The sequence below is a fragment of the Phocoena sinus genome, chromosome 3 (assembly GCF_008692025.1).
Source record: "Phocoena sinus isolate mPhoSin1 chromosome 3, mPhoSin1.pri, whole genome shotgun sequence".
Classification (NCBI taxonomy): domain Eukaryota; kingdom Metazoa; phylum Chordata; class Mammalia; order Artiodactyla; family Phocoenidae; genus Phocoena; species Phocoena sinus.
Window position 1 is genome coordinate 143,223,393 of NC_045765.1, and position 23,018 is coordinate 143,246,410.

At 37.4% G+C, this 23,018-nt stretch overlaps 1 protein-coding gene across 1 annotated transcript in view; it reads left to right on the forward strand.

Moving 5' to 3' along the window:
- CPLANE1 (ciliogenesis and planar polarity effector 1) overlaps nucleotides 1-23,018 on the forward strand; it is a 137,651-nt gene that overhangs the window by 42,456 nt on the left and 72,177 nt on the right. The window contains 12 exon segments of the mRNA XM_032626907.1: nucleotides 1,291-2,200; nucleotides 7,395-7,543; nucleotides 8,155-8,321; nucleotides 8,839-8,927; nucleotides 9,883-9,962; nucleotides 11,246-11,323; nucleotides 12,714-12,906; nucleotides 16,527-16,820; nucleotides 16,996-17,766; nucleotides 19,611-19,777; nucleotides 20,883-21,015; nucleotides 21,876-21,930. Coding sequence (XP_032482798.1) covers nucleotides 1,291-2,200; nucleotides 7,395-7,543; nucleotides 8,155-8,321; nucleotides 8,839-8,927; nucleotides 9,883-9,962; nucleotides 11,246-11,323; nucleotides 12,714-12,906; nucleotides 16,527-16,820; nucleotides 16,996-17,766; nucleotides 19,611-19,777; nucleotides 20,883-21,015; nucleotides 21,876-21,930 — 3,086 coding nt within the window.

The window sequence follows — 23,018 nt, forward strand, 5'->3', positions numbered from 1 at the left end:
TTCATGCAACTGATTTTTATTTCCAGCAACCTCACTGATTGTATTATTACCACCCTCCATACCCACAAGAATATTAGGAGTGTAAGATGAGACTGTTGAAAATCCATTTAAAATATTACTGAGATACAAAATAATTTTGCCACCTGAAGGTATAAAATAAAATGAGTAGATGAAATTCTAGAGTTCACTGGAGGACTTTTAGTTCTTTCAGCAATCTTAGACTTAAATAGTTCAGGATTATTTGGTTAGCTATATTATTTTTAGAGTTTACAGGGAAGGAATTTGCAAATTCATCTTTTTTTTTCTTTTTGCACATTCATCTTTAAAGCTTGTCTGTAAATTGTTGAGAAATTCTTGCTTATCAGTTAAACCTCTGTTACTTTGATTTAAGCAGATTTTTTTCTTTATAATTCAGTATCTACAATGCAGTTCATCCTTCTCATGACTGAAAGACTATATAATCAACCATAATCTTGCTTAAGTGAAATAATATCATCTGCTTCAAACATCTGCTTAAACTGTATCTGGTAGTATCATAAATGATGTGCTTGTTTCACCAAACAAATTCAGTGTTAGCACAGGAATACCTTGGAGACTGCTTATTTTGTATTCTTAATAGGAAGAGACATGGCGGCTTCAGCCCAGGTGCCTAACTGGAAGCTTTCTTTTATTGAGGGAACTAGGGATCTGTGTTCTGCCCTAAGAACCATGTTGAAAGGAAACAGATTTAAAAGTAATTATGGCTGGTAGTTAGGTGCCTGCCCAACAGGTTAATAGCAGCAGAAAGTGTTTAGAAAAATACCCAACTTTTGTGTGGTAAAGAATCCTGAGGGCAGTCCTGCTTCTTGCATATCATACAGGGAAGCTGAAAGGGGTAGATGCAAGAGAGAAACAGAAAACTGTAAACTGTGATGTGTATTGGTGGCTTGTGATTTTTTATTGACTTTGTATAGTATTTCTAAATTCTGACCTGTTAGAGGACCTTTTTTTTTTTCCCCAGAAAAAGTCATGTTTTTTTTAATAGTGAAATTTCTGTGAACACATTTTAATCTTTTTTAACATAAAATTTCCCTTTTGATATTAATCTGTTATATTTTTTGGACTCAGAATGTTCAGCTCGAGTGAATACTTAGAGATCTTTGCCCCTTATTTGAAAGATAGGTTATCAAGGCATCAAAAAACAAGAGGTATGACTTAACCAGCGGAGAGAATTTTTATTGTCAATGCTAAGATCATTTTTAGTGATTAAATGATCTTAATTTTGTCTTTTTAAATTTTATTTTGCTATAGAAATGCCCCAAATCACATGGAATTAACATTGAGTGGTGAGCCCAACGGAAAAAAGAAAATATGTAATCGGAAGGAAAACCCTAAAAGAAAAGAAGATCATGAAAAGTTGTTACAGAATGCACTTCCTGTAATAGGTGTTTGGGAATTTGAACGTGACGATGATGAATATATTAAATTCCTTGAACTCTTCTTGAGTTATGTTCTTGAAAGAGACCTACTTGGTTCCAAGGATGCTGGCATTCCATTTCTAACTAGCTTTTCTGGACATCTTAGAGAACATGAACTTAATTCTTTACTTTTTGATGTACATACAACATTAAAACGACGTCAGGGCAAAACCAAAAGCCAGAATGTATTTAGAGCTGGCTCTTGCTTTGTTGTTGCTCCTGAGTTGTATGAGTATGAAAAGTCAGAAAACCAGACACTTTCAGCTTCTGTACTGGTTAATCAAGGGATCAGGCCTTTTTTAGAGAACCCTTTGAATGAAGTCAGTAAAAATGAAGGGAAGAGTGGGTTGTTTGGTTTAAAACAGAAGTCAGTTTACAGAATACAAGATGACAACACAGAGAAAACTTTAATACAGAGATGGTCAAACCATAGTTTTTGCACTCCCAAGTCTGTTGAAACTAGAAGATGTATTTTCAAAGCAATTCAACGCAATGATATTAACCCTCGAGAAGATCTTCCTCTAGCACTAAATAACACATTTGGCAATATAAGAAGGCTGTTGGAATGGATGATAAGATGGTCTGATAGAAGACTGCTCTGGGATTTTAGTCTCACTGCGTCATCCTGTGAGTACAGTCCCGTCATTCGTGTAAAGACCTCTACAGCTGCCATTCTAACATCATTGTGGCTTTTGAAACAACCCTATTTTGCTACATATAAGGCAAAAAATGCCATTATTAAGGTAAATACTTGAATTGTTAATTACATACAAATGAGAATTCTCATTTTAGATTAAAGCTATATTTATATTTCCTTATATAATAATCACTAAGTAACAAAGTTAATGACAATGCTGATTATAACCTGTATCACCTAATTTTTTAAAGTGGTTCCTTTAATTCTTAAAAATGATAAATTAGGGTTAAAGTGCTTTCACAGAGGCTGTGAGGTTTTGAGGTTTCATGTGTGTTTATAAAAAGGAAAAAGAGAGAGTTCTCTGGTGGTCTAGTGGTTAGGATTTGGTGCTTTCACTGCTGTGGCCCGGGTTCAATCCCTGGTCGGGAAACTGATATATCCTGCAAGCTGCATGGCGTGGCCAAAATTAAAAAAAAAAAAAAAAAAAAAATGAGGAAGAAAAAGGAGATAATTTTAAGTGATATTACAAGTGGTATTACATTTCTGTTATTTCTTTTTAAAGTTTTAGGGTTTTGTTCAGATGAGGAAGAACTAGGCAGCTGTCCAGTTTTTATTACTGATATCTCATTGTACGTATTAGGGGATCATCTTTTCTTATACTATCTGGCAGATGAGGTTGGAGGACCAAACCTAGAAAGGCAGATGGGTATCAGTAGAGAAATTAATGCTTATGGGCTATTCTTTCTTTTTTTTTTTTTTGCGGTACGCGGGCCTCTCACTGTTGTGGCCTCTCCCGTTGCGGAGCACAGGCTCCGGACGCGCAGGCTCAGCGGCCATGGCTCATGGGCCCAGCCGCTCCGCGGCATGTGGGATCCTCCCAGACCGGGGCACAAACCCGTGTCCCCTGCATCAGCAGACTCTGAACCACTGCGCCACCAGGGAAGCCCGGCCTATTCTTTCTTTTCTCTACCCAGTGGCAAGTAAAAGGCTGCTCTTTTAACCTGTTTGCAAGGCAAGTATTTTTTTCATAAATATCTTTTGATTGAGTACTTGCTGTTGTACTCCAGAAAAAGATGGAGGTGAATTTCTTGGAAAACAAATTTCTATATGGTAAAGTAGTTGGGACATGGACTTTTTTTTAATATTTGGAGAATTCCAATAGTACCTAAATTTGTTCTTTTTTTTTTTTTCAGTTTTATTGAGGTATAATTCAAATTTGCTTTTGTTTCCTTTGCTTTTGGTGTCAAATCCAAAAAATCATCATCAAGGAGCTTTAACTGACTGTCTTTTCTTCTAGAAGCTTTATAGTTTCAGGTCTTACTTTCAAGTCTTTAATCCATTTTGAGTTAATTTTTGTGTTGGCTTCTGTGTTGGCTGCATAAATATTAATTGATGTTATATATTCTTGATGAATTGGCCCCTTTATCATTATATAATGAGCTTCTTTGTTATAGTCTTTGGCTTAAAGTTCGTTTTGTCTAAATATAGCTACCCCTGTTTTCCTTTGGTTTCTGCTTGCATGGAATACTTTTCCATCTCCTCACTTTCAGTATGCGTGTGTCTTTAAAGCTGAAGAGTCTCTTGTAGGCAGTATACAGTTGGGTCTTTTTTTTAATCTGTTCAACTACTCCATGTCTTCTGATTGGAGAATTTAGTCCATTTACCTGTAAATCAATTATAGATATGTATGGATATGTATGGGCTTAATACTGCCATTTTGTTAATTATTTTCTGGTTGTTTTGTACTTCCTTTGTTCTTTTCTTCCTCTCTTGCTGTTTTTTTGTTTGTTTGTTTTTGGCCATGCCGCATGGCTTACAGGATCTCAGTTTCTTTCCCAACCAAAGATTGAACCCAGGCCACAGCAGTGACAATGCAAATCCTAACCACTAGGCCACCAGGGAACTCCCTCTTCCTCTTTTGCTCTATTCTTTGAGATTTGAATATTTTCTGTAGAGGTATGCTTGGATTCCTTTTAAAAAATCTTTTGTGGGTTTTTTGTTTGCTTGTTTACTATAGGCTTTTGCTTTGTGGTTACCTTGAGGCTTATACTGAAACAAGTTATATTTGTAATAGTCTGTTTTAAGCTGATAACTTAACTTCGAATGCATACAAAAGCTCTGCATATTTATTACACTACCCCTCTCCCTGCATTTTTTTTTTTTTTTTTTTTTTTTTTATGCGTTACGCGGGCCTCTCACTGTTGTGGCCTCTCCCGTTGCGGAGGACAGGCTCCGGACGCGCAGGCTCAGCGGCCATGGCTCACGGGCCCAGCCGCTCCGCGGCATGTGGGATCTTCCCAGACCGGGGCACGAACCCGTGTCCCCTGCATCGGCAGGCAGACTCCCAACCACTGCGCCACCAGGGAAGCCCTCCCTGCATTTTATATTTTTGATGTAACAATTTATATCTTTTTACATTGGGTATCCATTAATAAATTATTGTAGTTATAGTTATCTTTAATACTTTTGTGATTTATTCTTCATAGTAGAGTTATGAGTGTTTAACCCACCACCATTACAACACTAGAATATTCTGAATTTAACTATATATTTACCTTTACCAATGAGTTTTATACTTTCGTATGTTTTTCTGCTACTAATTAGCATCTATTTGTTTCACCTTGAAGAACTCTTTTTAACTTTTCTTGTAAGGCTGGTTTAGTGGTCATGAACTCCTTCAGCATTTGCTTGTCTGGAAAACTATCTTCCCTTCAATTTTGAAGGACAACTTTGCTGGGTAGAGTATTCTTGGTTGGCAGTTTTTTTCTTTCGGCACTTTTAATATATTATGCCATTCCCTTCTGGACTACAGAATTTCTGCTGAAAAATCTACTGATAACATTATAGGGGTTCCTCTATATGTAACAAATTGTTTTTCTTTTGCTGCTTTTAAGATTCTCTCCTTAAAAAAAAAAAAAAAAAAAAAAAATTCTCTCCTTGTTTTTAACCCTTGTCTCTTGGTGTAGGTCTCTTAGGATTTATGTTATTTTTGAACTCTCTGGGCTTTCTGGATCTGATGTCTGTTTATTTCCCCAGGTTTGAGTAGTTTTCAGCCATTATTTCTTTGAATAAGCTTTTTGCCCCTTTCTTTCTTTCTGGAACCTCTGTAATGCATATATTGGTCTCTTAAGTTATCTGCACTCTTTTATTCTTCTTCCTTCTTGCTTCTTTGATTCCACTGCCCTATTTTTGAGTTCTCTGGTCCTTTTTTCTGCTTGATTTAGTCTGTTACTGAATCCCTTCAGTGACTTTTTCAGTTCAGCTATTGTGTTCTTCAGTTCTAATTTACGTTTTGTACTTTTTTTGTATTTTCTGTCTCTTCCTTGAAAGTGTCACTTTGTTCATGCATTGTTGGCCTCATCTCAGTGATTGTTATTTTAGATCTCTATCAGGTAAATCACTTATCTCTTTCTTTAAGATCTGTTTCTGGAGATTTATCTTATTCATTTGTTTGGAACATATTCCTCTGTTTCTTTATTTTCTTGGAGTCTCTTTGTTGGTTTCTGAGCATTAGATAAAATGGCCACATCGCCCAGTCTGAACAGAGTGGTCTTATGTAGGAGATGAACCTCATCAGTTAGCCTGGCTTGAGCTTTTGGTTGTCTCTGAAACCTTTGTGATTATCTAAGCCTCCTTTGTTCTTCATGATTCCTAGTAATTGAGGTTATGCGAAGACCTGTCAGTGTCCCAGAGGGGTAGATCACATTTAGCACCAGATGCAGGCTGATTGGAAGCCAGACCCTCAGACAGCATGTGGCAAAGTATGTAGTTAAGCCCTTCTTGGGGAGTAACTGGGAGATGGGTATTTTTGCCTGCTCCCTGTGGTCTGGGCCCATGTGTATAGCCATTGTGGGTATTCCTGCACCCATTAAGAACTGCTTCTTTGTTTGCTACAGTCCTGTAGGACTTGTGAATACAAGCCGTACTGGCTATCAGAGGCAGGTGGTCCAGGGACCTCCCCCTCAGTCAGCAGCTGCAAAAACTGGGGCAACATATGCGTGTACAGGCTCCTTCTAGGGAGATACTGGTGACTTGGAGCAGGCTAGAGAGAGAAGATAGAGGAGGTGTCCTTTGGCTTCCCTGGTGTCTGGGGAGGGCTGGAGCCAGGCACGGGATCCCCAGGCAGCAGCTTACAAAGTATGCAGATGGACTTATTCCAGGGGAAGACTGGGAGATGGCTGTTTTTGCCTGCCCCTCTGTGCTAAGCCCTGTGGGGATAGCTGCAGTGGAGTGCTCACACACTTGTTAATAACTGCATCTTTGTTTGCTATAGTCTTGTGGGTTTCATGGATACAAGATTCTTTGGCTCTCAGAGCTAGGTGTTTTGGGGGCCTGATTCTCAAGTAGGAGGCTTAAAAGTCTGGGCACTAAATGTAGGGTCGAAACCCTTTGCTTTTTAGAAGCTGGAAGTTAGAAGTTCCCTCCTTCTTGTAGGGCACTGTTCCAGGGTTGGGGTTTATGGTCAGATTGTGTTTCAGCCTTAACTGCCTGTTTCAACATGTGTTTTCTTATTCCCCTGATGTGTAGGCGTCACTCAGTGAATTTCTGGATTTCTTTCAGTGGTAATTTTCTGTGTGTAGTTGTACATTCAGTGTGTCTGTGAGAGGAGGAGAATTCAGGAGCCTCCTGTGTTGCCATCTTGGTCAACACCCCTCCATACTTTTTAATTCTTCATTTGTTCTATTTTGAATTGCCTTCATTTTAAACTAGTTTATTCTGGGTTGAAGAAATTTTGTTGTTTTATGTTTTCTTTTTGTGTGTTTTTTTTCCTTTTTTTGAGATCAGTTTCTGTTATTGTAAGGTAGTTTAGAAGATACTGTGATATTTGTTGTCATGGAAATTTTTAAGTGTTTCTAGGTGATGCATACCTAAATTTCTAAGTAAAACAAAAGAGATACATCCCTTGTATTTTTAGCTGCATATATTTTTGCCTACTCTGTCATTTTGAAATAATTACTAAATGTCTTTATAACTGTAAAGAGAGTGAAATGAAAGCAACTTTACATTTTTATTGCTATTGTTCTGTGGCCTGAAAACACTGGTGATATACCTTTCAAGTTTGTAAGGCTGATTTCTTTTGAATACTCTTTAGGTAGTCAAGCTTATTTTTTCTAGGTGGAATAAAGACAGTCATTGCTTCAGCATCAAATATTGAGTATTAGAAATGCAGTAAATACTTGGTAAATGAATAAGAGACTTAATCAGGAGAAGTTCTGTAGAAAGTATTAATAATCTAAAAATATAATGAAAAGTAAGGGATTCAGTAATGAATATTAAGTACTATAAATGGTTTGTTTTAGGTGCTAGAGAATAATTACCCTGAGCCTCAGAATGGACCCAATATAGAGAATGATTATAAAACAGATGCTGGTTGTTCTGTTGCAGTATCCACTCAAGGTGGGAGTGAGGAAAGAAATGATCAGAATGAATCTTGTCAAAGTATCTTGAAGTAAGTTGCTGATTATACGTTCCTTTTCAAATACCTCGTTTGATGGTGTTTGGGCTTAAAGGAGAATTGAACCCTTGAAGGTTAAAGAAATGAGCATTTCTTTGAACTAGAGAAGCAGTAAGCAAGTGCTTTCTGAAGTACTTTAACAATTCATTACAAATTTTGTTTCTTTACGTGTTGGTCTAGCTTATATCTTGTAAGAGAGGAGCTAATTCATCCTAAGAGATCCCTTTATTATGTTCATTGATTTTCTGTGTCCGAGGAAGTTGAACTAATCATCTCATCCATTTTTACATATTTAGTAATACTACAAGTAATGTATCTTTGAATACTAAAGCTGAAGCCTTGGTAGCAGGAAGATTCCTTTGTGAGAATGGCAAATTTAGAAAAGTCAAAATTATTCTAATCCTTTGAGTAAATAAAAACGGGACATTCAATTACTTATTGAACAACCTTTTGTTAAGCTTCTGGTATTTGCCATACATGGTTAAAAAACAAACTTTATAAATACGAAAGCTTAGTTTGTTCTTTCTCAATAAACTGAATCAATTGAAAGCAAGCTCTTTGTTCCCAAGAATGAGTTATAATTTTAGCTGCTTAATTTTTGTCAGTAGAATGCCAACTGAAGTAAAAAATCCCAAAATAAAAGGAACCAATGATGAAATTATTTCTGTCACTGATGATACTGAAAAAGTATTTGTAGATATTGAGGAGGATCTTTTAGAAGTAGAAACATTTGCACAGGAGGAAATGGATATATACCCATCAGACTATGAAGGTCAGTTCATTTAGCTAATCTTTTTGTTTGACCTTACTAATTTGATATTGGTGAATGATTATCTGAGATAACTTAGTCTTACATCTAAATTGGTATGTTTATAATAGCCTAAAGCCGAGTATTTAAAGAGTAGTTAATATTTATGAAACGTTAAGCATATTAACTTATAACCTGAATATACAATTTTGAGGCCTTTTGCCTTGCTGTGTAATTATTATGGGTCTCCTCATTGCTGTGAACCAATTCTATGAACCTTTCCTTGGCAGTCTTCTTTAAAACAGAAACTCTCAGAGCTTTATATGGAGTTATACACACTGATATGAGGCCTCTCAAGGCTCACCTGTGATTCACTTGATGAAGAGGGGTTGTCTCTAGGTGTTTAAAGATATTTTTGTAAGGAGGATAGAAAATGTTTCTGCTATTATATTTGTTTCCTATAATAATTCTGAACATTCTAAAAAGAAAATTGATTATTTTTCAAAAGGTCAGTTTTCTCTTCCTTCTTGTTTCCGTGTAGAGGATGCCAAAGAATCTGTTGGAATTGTTAAAAGTCCCAGTATTGCGTCTTACATGCAGATGCAGACTTTACCACAGCATTTAGAAGAAGTAAGTCTATAAGTAGTGGATAAAGTTACTTAAATTATGCTATGGTAACACTATAGTGTTTTATTCAATATATCCAACCAAGGCTATTCTCTCTTAAAAGGGTACTGTGGGTTGTAGAGTGTAGCCATGCAGCATTTTTCTTTCACTGAAATTCTATAATTAGTTAGATGTCTAATAATTTCAGGCAATGAAATGTTAATTTCATAAACTGCTGTAGTAAATTAATTTAATCAAGAGTGATGCAAGTGTTCCATATTCAGAATGTATAATTCAGCAGTAGTGTGCAGTTTTTACACATACATGCACTTTTATGTATTACTTCTTTTCTCAAAACCCTATACTCTGGATTTCCAGGTAGAACACAGACATCTCTAATTATTGAAACAATTCCTTTAAGAAGGATGGTTTTTTTTTTTCTGATATTCTAGTTTTCACAGCGTACAGTTGGCCCTTGAACAACATGGCAGTTAGGGGCTTTGACCCCCATGCAGTCAAAAATCCTCATCCATTCATCCCTTAGTATTCACGGAGGATTGGTTCCAGGACCTGGCGCGGATTCAACCAACCCCAGATGGTGTAGTGTATTTACTGAAAAAATCTGCATATAAGTGCACCCCCTTAGTTCAGACCAGTGTTGTTCAAAGGTCAGTTGTACTTACTTATGTAGTGATGTGTGTGTAATTTAATTTACAAATACATTGTAAATGATTTCTAGTGACATCATTTGTCTTTGTAGTTTAATATGCTCAGTGGCTCAGGGTGATGGGCCAAAGGCATCACAGTATAAAGGTCTAGTCAGAGCAGGACTGGGAGTACATTTTAATGTTTGGTTTCGCACTTGCTTTTAGACTGTTTTTATTCCAGGCGAATGGCTAACGTGAAACTCGAGATACCTAAGACAGTAATACCTGTTTGTTTCACCTATTTTCTTTTTGGGTACTATTAATTTTAACAGCATTCCACAGGAGAGGTTCAGTGTCCAAGGGAAGAACTGTTAGAGACATGTATGGAGGAAAAATCAACTGAACAGAAAGGGTAAGGGGGAAAAAGTATGGAAAGCTTTCAAAGCTCATCTGGGATTCACTTGATGAAGAGGGTTTTTTGTTTTCCTCATCATTGACTATATATTTTATGGTGATACTGTGTTCCTAGTGAAATTGTAACCTCAATTTAATAGTAATGGTAGTGATGATTTTTAGTAAATTCTATACTTCTAAATCTTGGTAGAGTGAAATAAATAATGATGTCTAAAATGCTTTTTGTTCTCCTGTCACTGTCAACCTTAAAGTAAAATATAGCTGTGAATATACCAGAGTTATTCAGCTGCTAATTAGGGTACTCCCTTTCCATACTAATTCCACTTTTCATGGGTCAAGTAAAGAATCATTATGAGTCATATATCATTATGAATCATTATGAGTCAGTGTTATGGTATGATTACTGCACACCGTCCATAGGGCTTTGATGGACCCATACTCTGCTTGCTAGCTTATTATTATTATTTTTTGTGTGTGTGGTACGCGGGCCTCTCACTGTTGTGGCCTCTCCTGTTGCGGAGCACAGGCTCCGGACGCGCAGGCTCAGCGGCCATGGCTCACGGGCCCAGCCGCTCCGCGGCATGTGGGATCTTCCCGGACCGGGGCACAAACCCGTGTCCCCTGCATCGTCAGGCGGACTCTCAACCACTGTGCCACCAGGGAAGCCCGCTAGCTTATTATTGCTTCAAGGATAGCTGCAGGCAGTTTTCATTTGTTGCAGTGTGGGCATGATTTCTTAATTTTTAGAATTTTTGATGTTTTAGAATTACCTCAGATAAGAGAGGCAACATAATTAGATTTTCTTTCTCTTCTTTTTTGTTGGGGTCTTCTGTGGATAATTAACAAAAAAATATGTTTAATGTCCTGTGCCTTTACAAGTAATATAGATATTTCTATTAATAAAAAACTAGTCATTACAGTTTCAGATGTGATAATGGTCTCTGTAGTGTTCCTGAGCAAAGTGTCTGCTTCTTCCTAGGTAAAATTTGAGGTCCCAGCTAACTTCATTTCCGCTCATTTTAGATTATATTATTTCTGTTGCCAAGCATTTAATAGTGTTCAAGTCGTATATTAAAGCCATCCAGACATATTCTTTGCTTTTGTTTGAATCTGTTACTATTGCTATAGAGACAGATGTAAATAGATTGTAATTATGAGCTAAGCATTACAGAAGATTAGAGGATGTTTAGACTCTTAGATTGTGGAGCATTAGATCACCTGGACCTTAGGTAACGCGAAGAATATCTTGCTTCCTAATTGATTATTAATCTTTAATTATAGTATGATCGAAGGCTTTATAGATCCAGAACACATCACTCCTCATTCATTTGGTGTAGATACAAGTTCAGAAGTTTCTAGGTGAGAATTTTTGCATACTGTACCATATTGATATAATTACAAATAGATAAGAGAATGAAATGATGCCTACTGTACCATTTTGAAGTAATTATTAACATCTTGACCAAAAGCTAAGAGACTAAAAGATTTTCCTCTAACAGTTGTGTTTTAAAGACATGCAGGAACTATTTAAGAACAAGTCTTTTCTGGAAAAAAGAAGTAGTGGATATATTATTGAAAGATGTAGTTCTTGCTCATTTTCAGCCTCTAGCAGATCTCTAATAGCATATGAAATGCTTCTAATTCTCTCATAGAAAAGAGCCATCCAGTTGCCTTCTGTATTTATTTTACAGAAGTTGAACAGTGTGTTTAGTGTTTACAAATCGTGTTGAAATAGGATAATGATATAGCACAAATTTGCTTTAAAAAAATTCTCCAGTATTAGAATTTATCTCCTTGTTACTTGTTGAAAGCAAAGGCCAATAAAGTTGTCTTAAAATAGGCAAGTCAGTTGTAACGCCTGTTTTTTATGGATTTCCCAAATATAGTTTTGTTATTAAGGTTGTGAGATGCTTGATAAAAGGCAAATGTTATTGCTGAAAGGGAATGAATGTAAATCCAAATAAATATAAACACAGTTTAATGTGTTATTTTCTTTATAGAGACAATGATCAGTTTATTTCGACGTGATAGTGCCTGTTCCCTAATTTAGGTTATAAAATTGATTTGCTTGTACAACATTGAGTCCCTTCTATGTTTTAAGGAATCATCCTCAAACAATCATTTTATAAAACAAAACTTACTTTGATTTTTAACTTTTATTTCTAAATAAGCATTTTTGTTAGGGTTTAATTATTAATATCAACTCTCTGTTTGGAAATGAAATGTTCACAATATTGTTATTTCACATTTAATGAAGAACGACAGGAGTTTGCTCTATCCATGTTAGAATTAAACATTTTTTTAACCCATACTTTCCACAGTTTTCTTAAATCCATTCTGGGTCATTAAATTTAGTCCAAGAAATATATTCCTAAGGCAAATTACATACTCTGTACACCTAATCAGAGTGATTGCACAGGTCTCAAACTCAGATGCCTGTAGGAACCAGGCAAGTAAAATGAGCGTGAGAACTGTCCTGGGTTGTAACACCATAGGGAGGGGACCATGGCTGACTAGACATTACATGTCCCTTAATTATAGCATTTGGATGAATAACTGTGCTGATGACAAATGTGTCTGGGGGCTGAGGGATAGAGTGAGATCGGCTTTAGAGTTTAAATTTCCTGAAAACCTCCAGAAAGCTTTTAAAGTAGAATTAAAAAGTAGGATCAAAATACTCAGCTCATAGACATCTAATTTGTTTCTTTCTTGATTAATGTGTGTTTTTTATTTATATGCTTCCACATAGTGCACGGATCTCTGCATGTAAAGATAAATCTTCCTCAGCTCCACCTTTGGTATCAAATAGAGTCACTGTTGCTTCACAAACACCTGGGCCAACAGCTCAGCCAGCCCAGAGAAATGAACCCAGGGCTCAGTTATCACATTATTCCGATTCTGTTAGGGAAATGCTCCAAGATGAAATGTTTAAATTAGTTCAGGTAAGCACATCTTCATATAAACAAGTAAGTCTACACATGATATATATGTAAGGTTTTAAAATATGAACAAACTTCCAGAGACGGACAAGTTAAAATTAAATTGCAGGGCTTTTCTGCTTTGGGCACTCTTGCTTTGTTATTCAGAAGTCCTAACTCTAGGGACTAGAGTCTAGGCTGAGTTCCCTACTTCCCATGGTGACTTTTTTTTACTGAGCTCTTGGGGATGCAGAGCTGCTCACAAAAGTGAGGTGGGGGATAATCAAACCAGACCAGCGGCCCCTGCTCAAAGGTGCGCAAAGTTTATTTTCTAACACAGCCTGTCACATCACATTTATCATCCCCAAACCCAATGTTGGCTTGGTTTGAAATTGTCAGCTGCATTTTAAAGTATTGTTCACTTTGCCTTCCATCACCTTTTTCTCACCTGGTTATCCTTTCCTCTGTCTACTAACAATTTTTAAATATTTCCCTTTTCTGTTTTATTCCTTAAACATTAATTTCCCTCAGATCTTCTCTTCTCTTCATGTGTTCTACATTCACTTTCATATCCTTTTTGCTTTTAATCGTACAATTTTCTTTTTTATTTATTTATTTTATTTTGTGCTGCATTGGGTCTTAGTTGCTGTGCGTGGGTTTTCTCTCATTGTGGCGAGCAGGGGCTACTCTTCGTTGTAGTGCGTGGGCTTCTCATTACAGTGGCTTCTCTTGTTGCGGAGCATGGGCTCTAGGCACATGGGCTTCAGTAGCTGTGGCACGCAGGCTCAGTGGTTGTGGCTGGTGGTCTCTAGAGTGCAGGCTCAGTGGTTGTGGCTCACGGGCTTAGTTGCTCTGCGGCATGTGGCATCTTCATGGACCAGGGTGTGAACCCATGTCCCCTGCACTGGCAGGCAGATTCTTAACCACTGTGCCACCCTGGAAGCCCTCATATCCTTTTATGTGATGCAGTATACCTTTTTTTTTTGCGTTACACGGGCCTCTCACTGTTGTGGCCTCCCCATTGCGGAGCACAGGCTCTGGACGCGCAGGCTCAGCGGCCATGGCTCACGGGCCCAGCCGCGCTCCGCGGCATGTGGGATCTTCCCGGACCGGGGCACGAACCCGTGTCCTCTGCATCGGCAGGCGGACTCTCAATCACTGTGCCACCAGGGAAGCCCCAGTATACCATTTTTATATGGATAATTCTGGGCACTAATTTTGTGAGTTTTTCAAATATGTGTACAGATTTTTATAAATATGACTCTTTTGTAATTAAATCATGTACAGCCTTATCCTGTATAGTTTAACAGTGAATGCGCCTGTGTGGTGCCTGGGCCCACAGCCAGGCTTGTGTGGCGTTCCCATGACTTCGTGACTGATTGGTGTCTTCCCATGTGGGCTGTGGCCTGGCCAGAGACCCTCACACATCCCACGGTGGGGCAGCCAGGACTGTTCCCATCCTCCTAGCATGCCCATACCCCTCCTCATGCCCTGCTCACACCCCTCCTCCAGTAGAGACCTATGCCCTCCGTGACAGCTCCCCATGTGCTGTTGCTGGGATGTTTATACTAAAAAAAAAAAAATCTTTGAACTATGGGTCCTGATGGGAATACTTTTTCAGCATGTCCCACTGTGCCATGGAACTTTTTTTTTTTTTTTTTGCCATGGAATTTTTTGAAACTGATTTTATTCTTATTCTTCTGAGTCTCTTCTTTCCCTTTTCTATTTACTAGCATGACCTATTTTACCTGCTTAAAGTTTTAGAAGCATTTGTCAAACTTGTTTTTTGGATTACCTAGGGACTTTGCTGGTCACTGCCCTGTATATTTAACAAATTCTCCGGATAATTCTGGAGATTAAGAATCACTGTCTTAGAGAGTCATCTTTACTTTCTTTCACTATGCATATCCAGTGTTTTACTATGCCCTCTTGACTCCTTTGCCCACATTGTATGTCAGTACAGTTACTTGCTATTTCTATAGCAGTAGCCAACCTTAGGTTCTTAGAACTTCATACTTCCATTGTCTCATATATGCATTTCTGAGACATTTTTCCCCAGATATTGTTTTAATACTCTTATTTTCCTGCTTTAAAATCTTCAGTAAATTTCAGGCACAAATTTGTATACTATATGATATCAGTCATGTTTTAAAAATACAAAGAATGGAACTTCCCTGGTGGCGCAGTGGTTAGGAATCTGCCTGCCAACGCAGGGGACATGGGTTCGAACCCTGATCTGGGAAGATCCCGCATGCTGCAGAGCAACTAAGACCATGCGCCACAACTACTGAGCCTGTGCTCTAGAGCCCGTGAGCCACAACTGCTGAGCCCACGTGCCACAACTACTGAAGCCCATGTGCCTAGAGCCCATGCTCCGCAACAAGAGAAGACACCACAGTGAGAAGCATGCGCAGCGCAATGAGGAGTAGCCCCCACTCACTGCAACTAGAGAAAGCCCACAGCAACGGAGACCCAAAGCAGCCAAAAATAAATAATAAAAGCATAAAAATACGAAGAATGAAAGGATACACACTAAAAAATGTCAGTACTAGTTATCTTTGGGAATAAGATTATGAATCATTTTTATTTTCTTTTTTATCCTTTTTTTTTCTGTAATAAGCATATATTTCTTTTGTAATTGAAGGGACCTACATTTTTTTAAAAAACCCGCAGTGTTTCCTTATTGGCTTGTTTTAAGAAGTGCAAATTCCTCTGTTGGGCTTGAAAGACCCCCATGGACAGCTTTTATCTCCCCTCTTTTCCCACCATACTCTCACAAGTCCAGTGGTTCTCAAAGTGTGGGCCCTGAACAATTAGCATCAGCATCACTTAGATATTAGGAACACAAATTCTCAGGCTGCCATCCCAGACCTACTGGAATCAAACTCTGGGGATGGGGCTCAACAAAGAGTGCTTTTAGAAGTCCTACAGGTGGCTCTGATGCATGCTACAGTTTGGACCACTGTACTAACTTCCCTTCTCATTAGCTATAAATTTCCTGCTCCATCTAAGCCAGTGTACATGCTAGTGGTTCCCAAGCTTTTCTGTACATTGAAATCAGCTAGTCATCTTAAAAAATACTAATCTTGGCTCACATCCCCCAGATACTCTGATTTTATTGGTATAGGGTGTGACCTGGCCATTGGGACTTTTTAAATGCTCCTCAAGTGATTTTGTTATTCAAGGTTTGTCAGCCACAGTGCATACCTTTGCCTTTCACTCGGTCAGCCCTTCCACAGGAACTCCTCTCTCTTCACCTGTTGCTAATCTCTGCTTTTTTTCTTTCCTGAAAAACCCTGCCACAACACACCCATTTTAGGAATTCTTTAATTATCCTCACCCACTCCATCAGACCACTCCTTTATGGTCCCAGGGATGTTTATGTAAACTGCTTTACAGATAGTCCCAAGTCTCACTAGGAGTTCATATTCCTAGTTGACAGCTCCTTGAAAACAGGAAGCTATTCTTCTTTTCCTTTTTTTCTAAAATCTCTCCCAGCTCTGCTTCCTATTCAGCATTTATGGCTCCAGCAGTTACTAAGACAGAAGTATGACTATTCTGGAATACTCAGATAATTATTGTTGCTTCTTTAGGTTCTTTTCATTATATTTTAAGATGTTTCTTTAATTTTTATTTTATCCTAGCTGCAACAGATCAACTTCATGAGCCTAATGCAAATAGTAGGATCATCCTTTGCTAACCTCCCGGACATGCATCAACTTCTACAGCAGTCTCAGTCTGTGCATTTGGTGGGAAGCCAAGGATCAAACCCCACAAGAGGGAGTAATGATATTGAAGACACCAGTAGAAATCTGAAGGAGAGATTTTTCGTTAAACCACAACCCATGGGAGAGTACACCAGAGAGCCTGGCAAGAACAGCCCACACTGCCATAAAGGAATTGTGCAATCTGATGAAAATAGTAATGGAAATTTACAGGTAATGCATTTTAAAGTACCATTAAAGTTGTCCTAGTAGTTCAGTTGTTGGTTATTTGAGTAAGTAACTTATTTAGTAATTATATTCCACCTCCTCCAAAACATATTGAACATCATTTAAAAAGTAGGAGTTTGTAATGTATTTTAATCTTACATAATATTTTTTTCTCTTCCAGAATGTTCCACATAGGAGTGTTCCTTTTTGTCAATTAGAAGGCCAAACCCAGAATAGAGGACTAACTCCAGCATCTCAGAGCTTACCAACCACTTCATTGTCTCCAGCCCCTGCTGGAAATACTCACCTCCACCTTTTGTCCACGTCTTCTGCCATTCTGAAGACACCTGAACTTATCCCCACTGCAAAAACTTTCAGACCTGGTGATGGTTTTCCTTTGCTTCAATTTCAGCCCAAGCCTGAATTTAAGCCCCTATCCTTCCATACAGAAAGAGTTTCTCAAGTTCCCTTCAGTCCTCTGCCACAGCCAAGAGTGGCTTGGGGATTATCTGATTTCTTCCAGCCTCCTTTGCCAAAGAGAGCAATGGACACTACTTCAATGTCCCATTTGAATTTGAGCCAGTATAATACTGAAGCCATAAAAAAAGCAGTTGAGCAGAAGAAATGGGCAGAAACAATAATTACAGAAATTCCTAAGCATGTGAACTTGGATCAGTATGTTGGACAAGAAAACTTGACACCTCAGCAGGACTCTGCAACATTTATAAAACCAGAAAAACTGTTTGATGTTAAGCCAGGGCCCTTTGAGATACCTCCTCAGAATTCTTTTGGACTTCCATTATTGCACCTGCAACTTAAACCTCCTTCTGTATTTTCCTCTGCCTCAAGAGCATCAGTTACAGTTCCATCAATACCTATTAGAACTGTAGCAGAAGAAAGCAAATACCCAAGACTATCACTACTTCATTCATGTCTATCCCAAGAAAATATGGTAATGATTTTTGCAGAGTGATACAAAAGCACAGTCCTGCCTTTTCCATACCATAAATATACACTCAGTGAAAAGCTCTTACACACTTCTTTTTTTTTTTTTTTTTTTTTTTTTTGCGGTACGTGGGCCTCTCACTGTTGTGGCCTCTCCCGTTGCGGAGCACAGGCTCCAGATGCGCAGGCCCAGCGGCCATGGCTCACGGGCCCAGCCGCTCCGTGGCATGTGGGATCTTCCCGGACCGGGGCACGAACCCGTGTCCCCTGCATCGGCAGGCAGACTTTCAACCACTGCGTCACGAGGGAAGCCCACACACTTCTTTTTAAAGAAATAATGCTTCTCTTATTGAAAACAACATATAAAATTTGGTTTAAAATAATAATGGAGTACCTTAAAGGTTTTAGGTCTTTTTCGTGTATCAGTACCAGAGTTTTCTAGACTCTTTCAAAAAGATGTTTCTGAGATTCTGCTCAGAGAAGAAATAAGAAGTAAAATAAAATGACCAGTGTTCTTGTGTGTGTGTGTGTGTGTGTGTGTGTGTGTGTGTATGTGTATGAGTATCTGTCTGTCTGTCTAGAGAGAAAGCATTGTTTGGGGTTCCTAGCAATTGTGATATGATTCCCTTCAAATCTACTACAGGTTAAAATTGTTAAATTTAGACCCAGATCTGTAAGTAGTTTTACTTATTAAAAAATTATATCTAATTATATTATCTAATTATATCTAATTATATTTAATTATATTAAAAAATTGTATCTTTTAAAAATACTTTAAACACAAAGATTAAATCTTTATAAACCCACCAAATCATCTTTAAAGTTGTAACCTTTGATTTATGAAATTAAGATTGTTTAGGTTCTAGTTTTATAAGTCAGTATAGTTGAGTATTTGAGTAATTCATTCTCTGGTACACTTTTTTTTTTTTTTTTTTTTTTTTAATTTTATTTATTTATTTATTTTTGCTGTGTTGGGTCTTCGTCTCCGTGCGAGGGCTTTCTCTAGTTGCGGCAAGTGGGGGCCACTCTTCATTGCAGTGCGCGGGCCTCTCACTGTTGCGGCCTCTGTTGCGGAGCACAGGCTCCAGATGCGCAGGCTCAGTAGTTGTGGCTCACGGGCCTAGTTGTTCCGCAGCATGTGGGATCTTCCCAGACCAGGGCTCGAACCCATGTCCCCTGCATCAGCAGGCAGATTCTCAACCACTGCGCCACCAGGGAAGCCCTCTGGTACACTTTTAAGATTTGAAAATGGTGCTGGGAAAAGAAATGGTCATTCCTTAGAAAAAGTACTTATCGTGCCTTCCTTTCTTCTGAACGTATTATGAACAAAAAAGAAAGGATTTTAAAGGAGTGGAAAAGTAGACATTTTGGGAAGGTTCTAAAGAAATATTTTTAATTAGAATAGTATAATGAACCCCCAAGTTACCATCACCCAGCATCAGTGGTTATCAACATATTGCTAATCTGTTCCATCCATAATCTCCACCCGTGTGCATCCTCCCTATTCCAAAGAATTTTAAATCAAAGCTAGACGTTATATAACTTCATTTATAATTTTAAGAAGGAAGATTTTTAATATGAAAAAAAAAAAAAGAAGATGAGGACTTTTAACATAATTTCTGAAATAAAATGCCCAGTTGAAATTTTCAGGAAATGATTTCTAAAATTATTTGTACTTTAAGATCTGCGTACTCGTCTTACCAGTCCAAATCAGTTTGTTTTCTTTGATATGTTCTATTTCTTGCACGTCTTAGTTTAATTTAAACCAATGTGTTTCTCAGTTTTTTATTAACATATTGCCTAATTGAGGTTTGTAATTTTAAATTACCATGCTTTGTTTTTTTCTTATAGTACCAAAACCCACAACTTATTCCACTTGAAAACCTTATTGCATTTAAACAAATGCAACAAAAATTAACGCATAATTTATTTGAACAAGGCGGTCCTGGACACCTCCAGCTTCTACAAGTCAAAATAGAATCATCTGAATTGAGACAAGGAAAGGACAGTAAAAAAAGGCAAGTTTTAAGTGAAATTTTATTTGAGCATATACCTGCAAATGTACCTGCAAGTTTATTATTAGTGACAATAATATAGTTATAAGATGGAAGTTATCTGGTTCAACCTCCCAGCCTGACACAAATGCGTATTCAGTTTCCTTGTCAAGTGTCATGCATTTGAACACATCTTGTGATGAGAAAAATTCCTATAATGTGAGAAACAAATACTATTATTTTTTACATTTTATTAAGGAATTCTTTCCTGGCATTCATAGGCTAGAGGTTTCTTTTTACATTTTTCTCTAACAAGATGAGCAGTCATCTTTTGCAGCACAAATATTTGATACCATGAAATCTTCCATATACTGTCCAATACACTGAAGTAACGTTTATTGTTATTCTTCTTACCATATCCTCCAGACTCTTACAGGAAGCAGTGATGTGAATTGTTTCAGGGCACTAAGAAATGCGCATGTAAAAAGCAAGGCTGTGACTTCTAATGAAGAGCATTTATAATGTTTTACTCATAATGGATGTTCAAAACATGTATTAACTGGTAGATTATTACTTAGTTTAGAAAATACTTTAAAAATTTCACATTTATCAGACCCTAAAATCTACTACCAGTGCTCTCTTTCCAGAAATGGTCTTTCCTTCCATCTTTTCCAGGTAAACCCTCTTCAAAGTAAGTTTTCCCCTTAACTTTTTGGGCTCTCCTTCCTCCTTGCTGGGATTTCCTCCTTGCTGAGGTGACTGAGTTTGCCTAACTTCTTCAGATAGGTGAATAGAGGTATCCAGTAGGGTTTCTGGGGCCAGCTTAGAATCTGCAGAAAAGAGAATTTGAAAATTACCTAAAAGGTGTAACTCTAACCTGGGACTCTAGTGACTAACACAGAAAAGTCAGTTCAGTAGTAGAGGAACTAGAAATAACTTTCATGGGTCCCTGCCTTCTGCTTATATTTGCTTGTATTCTAGCAGAATATCTTGCTAATTTAATTAAATGGCACTGAAAATAATTTATTGACAAAATTTTGATAACTGTCCCACTGCATAGCATGATACAAATGAAAAACTGATGTTACTAAAATAGTAAAAATATATTTTACACTATTGTTTTTAATAGACAAAGACGACGAGCTGAAAAAGAGCTGCAAGAAAAAAGATCAGAGAAACTAAGGAGAAAACCAAGTGTGACTTTCCAACCAGAGGATTTCATCATTAATGATAATGATTCAGAAGTAGTTATGAAGCCCAAGGTATAGAAAAACTATAATACATTCTTCCCTGGTCTGCATGTACGCAGAGATTAGAATGTCTGTGGTTTATCTAGTCGTCTGATTGCTGGAAGCTTCTGATTGTGACTAGGAGAACCTTAACATCATTAAGCACATAAATCTCTGCTGCATCCCTCTGTGCAACAGTAGACAAACAGTTGTGAATGTGAAAAGCAACTTGTTGGTAAATCAAAAACTGTAGTTTAGAGCATCTGCTTGTGTGACTTATATTTGAAATCACTCTTCCTTTTTTCTATGACGTCTTAATGCATATCATGTTATTTGGGTTTCTCCTATGATAGTTTCACCTAACTCTTTTAGGTGCCTCTAGATTTCCCAAACATAGGTTTGTTATGCAACCTATATTTTATATCACATCTTTGCGAACATTCCTTCTAAATTTGGTGACTATTTACCTGTATTTGCAACAAGAGTTTAAATAAACAGAAATAGTTTTGTTTACTTGAATCTTAGCACCCTTTTTTCAGTAAGTCCTCAAGAACATGTCTAGAGGCATTTAGTAAAATGTTGAGTCCATGAACAGTTTTGATATTATTTGTGAGTTAAAGCTAGTCTTGCAGGAAAGAATTGCATATTGTAATTTAGTAACTGCATTAAATTGGTAATCCTCTTTTTTATTGTTTGACTTGTGAATTTCATAAGTATCTTTGTGGAGTTACATTGATAGAGTAAATAATTTGATAGAATAAATATTTCTAGAATTAAAGGATTTTAAACTATACCTAAAAAATCAACATTTCTCATAGCTATTGAATTTTTTTTTTCAAAATAATGACTGTCTTTGAGTTAATCATAACTTGATCATTTGGGGATTCATTTAGGAGCAACAAGAACATCATGGTTCCCAGCCTTTGGAAGACTTTGACATTCCTTTTGGTATGTATATGCATGATTAATGTCACATCTCCATTCAGAGTTAAAATCAGCTTTCTAAAAATATGTAGATACCTACCCACTTCCCAGGGATACTGGGAAAAGCAGAAATGTTTACATAAGTGTTGTATGTTATAGGCACTGTTAAAATGTTAGTTATGATATATGAAAAAAATATAAAAATATGTAGATAAAAATGAGACCAAATTGCTTTCATGTTATCTTTGACAGGATGGTGTTTATGTGTGTATGTATGTATATGTGTTTGTTTTGATGTGTTATCCGTTAGAGCAGTGGTTGACAAAGTATGGCCCTCAGACCAGATCTGGATTACACCTGCTTTTGTGAATGGAGTTTTATTGAAACACAGGCATGCCCATTTATTTACACATTGTCTATGACAGCTTTCACATTGCAGCAGGTTCCATTTGTTGCAAAAGGGACCATATGGTTCACAAAGCCTAAAATATTTATCATCTGGCCCTTTACAGAGTTTACCAACCCCTATAGTAGAGCAATGCAATTAATTAGAATCTCAAATAAGATATTGATATATAAGGCCTAAAAGGAAATTATTGGAGAACACGCCTGGAGTCAAATTAATCATAGAAAATACATGTACATTAAAGTAAAGGAATCAGTTCAGAAAAAAGAACTTGTTCATAGATAGTAAATTCTTTTCTTTCTTGAATTGGTCAATTCATTTCTTGCCACTGAATGTGCATGTTCTCCAGCCTTTCTCTTCAGTATTTTTCACACATATACACACAAACACTCTTGTGCCTCTGCAACCATTCACTCTCATGACTTCAGCTCTTAAATTTTTTTGATGACATTCAAATATACATCTTCCCCCTCTTTCTTTTCTACTTTCCCCTTAAATTCAACATGTTCACGGGAGTTCTTTGGTGGCCTAATGGTTAGGATTCTGGGCTTTCACTGTGGTGGCCCTGGGTTCAATTCCTAGTCGGGAAACTGAGATCCCACAAGCTGCATGGCGTGGCCAAAACAAAAACAAAAAAAACATGTCCACATTTTTTTTTTTTTTTTTTTTGTGGTACGCGGGCCTCTCACTGCTGGGGCCTCTCCCG